The sequence below is a fragment of the Ichthyophthirius multifiliis genome (genome assembly GCF_000220395.1).
Source record: "Ichthyophthirius multifiliis unplaced genomic scaffold scaff_1120509251335, whole genome shotgun sequence".
Classification (NCBI taxonomy): Eukaryota; Ciliophora; class Oligohymenophorea; order Hymenostomatida; genus Ichthyophthirius; species Ichthyophthirius multifiliis.
In genome coordinates this window covers 1460-2922 of record NW_004085974.1, presented here as the reverse complement: position 1 = coordinate 2922, position 1463 = coordinate 1460, and the positions used below count along the sequence as shown (strand labels likewise).

General features: G+C 16.5%; 1 protein-coding gene across 1 annotated transcript, besides 1 other annotated feature; it reads right to left on the bottom strand. All coding sequences in view use genetic code 6, as the record gives it.

Moving 5' to 3' along the window:
* Positions 1-245: 245 nt before the first annotated feature.
* Positions 246-1028, bottom strand: IMG5_184090 (hypothetical protein). Its single transcript, XM_004027340.1, has one exon. It carries the CDS (start codon positions 1007-1009, stop codon positions 335-337), a length of 675 nt encoding a protein of 224 aa, XP_004027389.1. The 5' UTR covers positions 1010-1028; the 3' UTR covers positions 246-334.
* Positions 276-331: a microsatellite.
* Positions 1029-1463: the final 435 nt, after the last annotated feature.

The window sequence follows — 1463 nt, the reverse complement described above, 5'->3', positions numbered from 1 at the left end:
TATGTTTCATAAAAAAAAGAAAATTAAATAATAAATATTTACTAAATATTATAAATTTTATTTAAATATAATCTTAAAAATAAATATTAATAAATTTAAAATAAAATAAATAATATCATAAATATAAATTATTTTAATATTTTATTTTAATTTAATGTTAAATACTTAGAATTATAAATATTTTCAATTATAGAAATTATTTAAATAACTAAAATAATAAAAAAATATATGTATATTATTAATTTAAAAAATAAAATAATAAAAATGCATTTAAAATATATATATATATATATTTATATATATATATATATATATTATAATATATTTATATTTTTCAATAAAATTTAGCATAAGAAGGACTATTAATTGGTCTTTCAACAAATTTATTACTTTTCAAATATTTTGCAATAGCATCTATACTTTCGAAATTATTAATATACTATTAAAGATTTCCATATTAATCATAAAGCTTATCATAATGATATCCTGCATGTTTTAAGGTTTCGTATAATCTAAAGTCACATATAGAAGGTGTATTTTTGACCATGAATTTAGTTTTTTATCTTCCTAAATGATCATTTAATTCTTTCAATTTAGGTAAAACTTTTTATTAAAGATTATCATTTTTTATTTTTTAGTAATCAGGGTTATAAGATTATGAAGTTAATATACTATTCAAATCTCCTTAGACTCCTAATATTTATTAGTTCATCCATTTTTCATCGGAAGTAGCTCCTAATAAATCATCTCCTCTATTGCATTTATTGGTCAAATATATCATAATAGCAGAACTTTCAGTTATATGTTTGTTTCCATCTTCTAAATACGGAAGATTAGGGAAAGCAGTTAATTATCTTTTTTATTCTTTATCTTTGGCCCAGTCATGTTCAGGGTGTTAAGGATGTCCATATAAGTTTTATTTGTAAGGAACTTCTAAATATTCAAGAAGAAGTCTTACAGGTTCAGCTAAGCCTCTGATTGCCCAATATCCTAATACTACTTCAGTCATTTTTTATATATTTTTTTTATTTTATTATATTATATTAAATAAGATATTTTTTTATATTTTTTTTTTTTTATAATATTTCTAAATATATATTATGTTTTTAAATATCCTTTTTAATTTTTTTTGTTCTAGAATTTTATATAAATATTTTTATTTCTGGAAATATTCTTTTAAATGGAATAATATATATTTAATAAATTAAATATGAATTTGCAATTATTTATTTATTAAAATTATAATTTTACTTGTAAATATTACTTGTAGGAGGCATTTGCTTTTATTAATTATTTTATAATATTATTTAATCCATAAGTTTTCGAAATTGATTTATAAAAAATAAAATAAATTATATTAAAAATATCTGAATATTTATTATTAAATATATACAAAATCTTTTAATAAAAATACACTCATTTTTAATTTTTTTTATAATTAATAAATCAGATATAAACTTAAA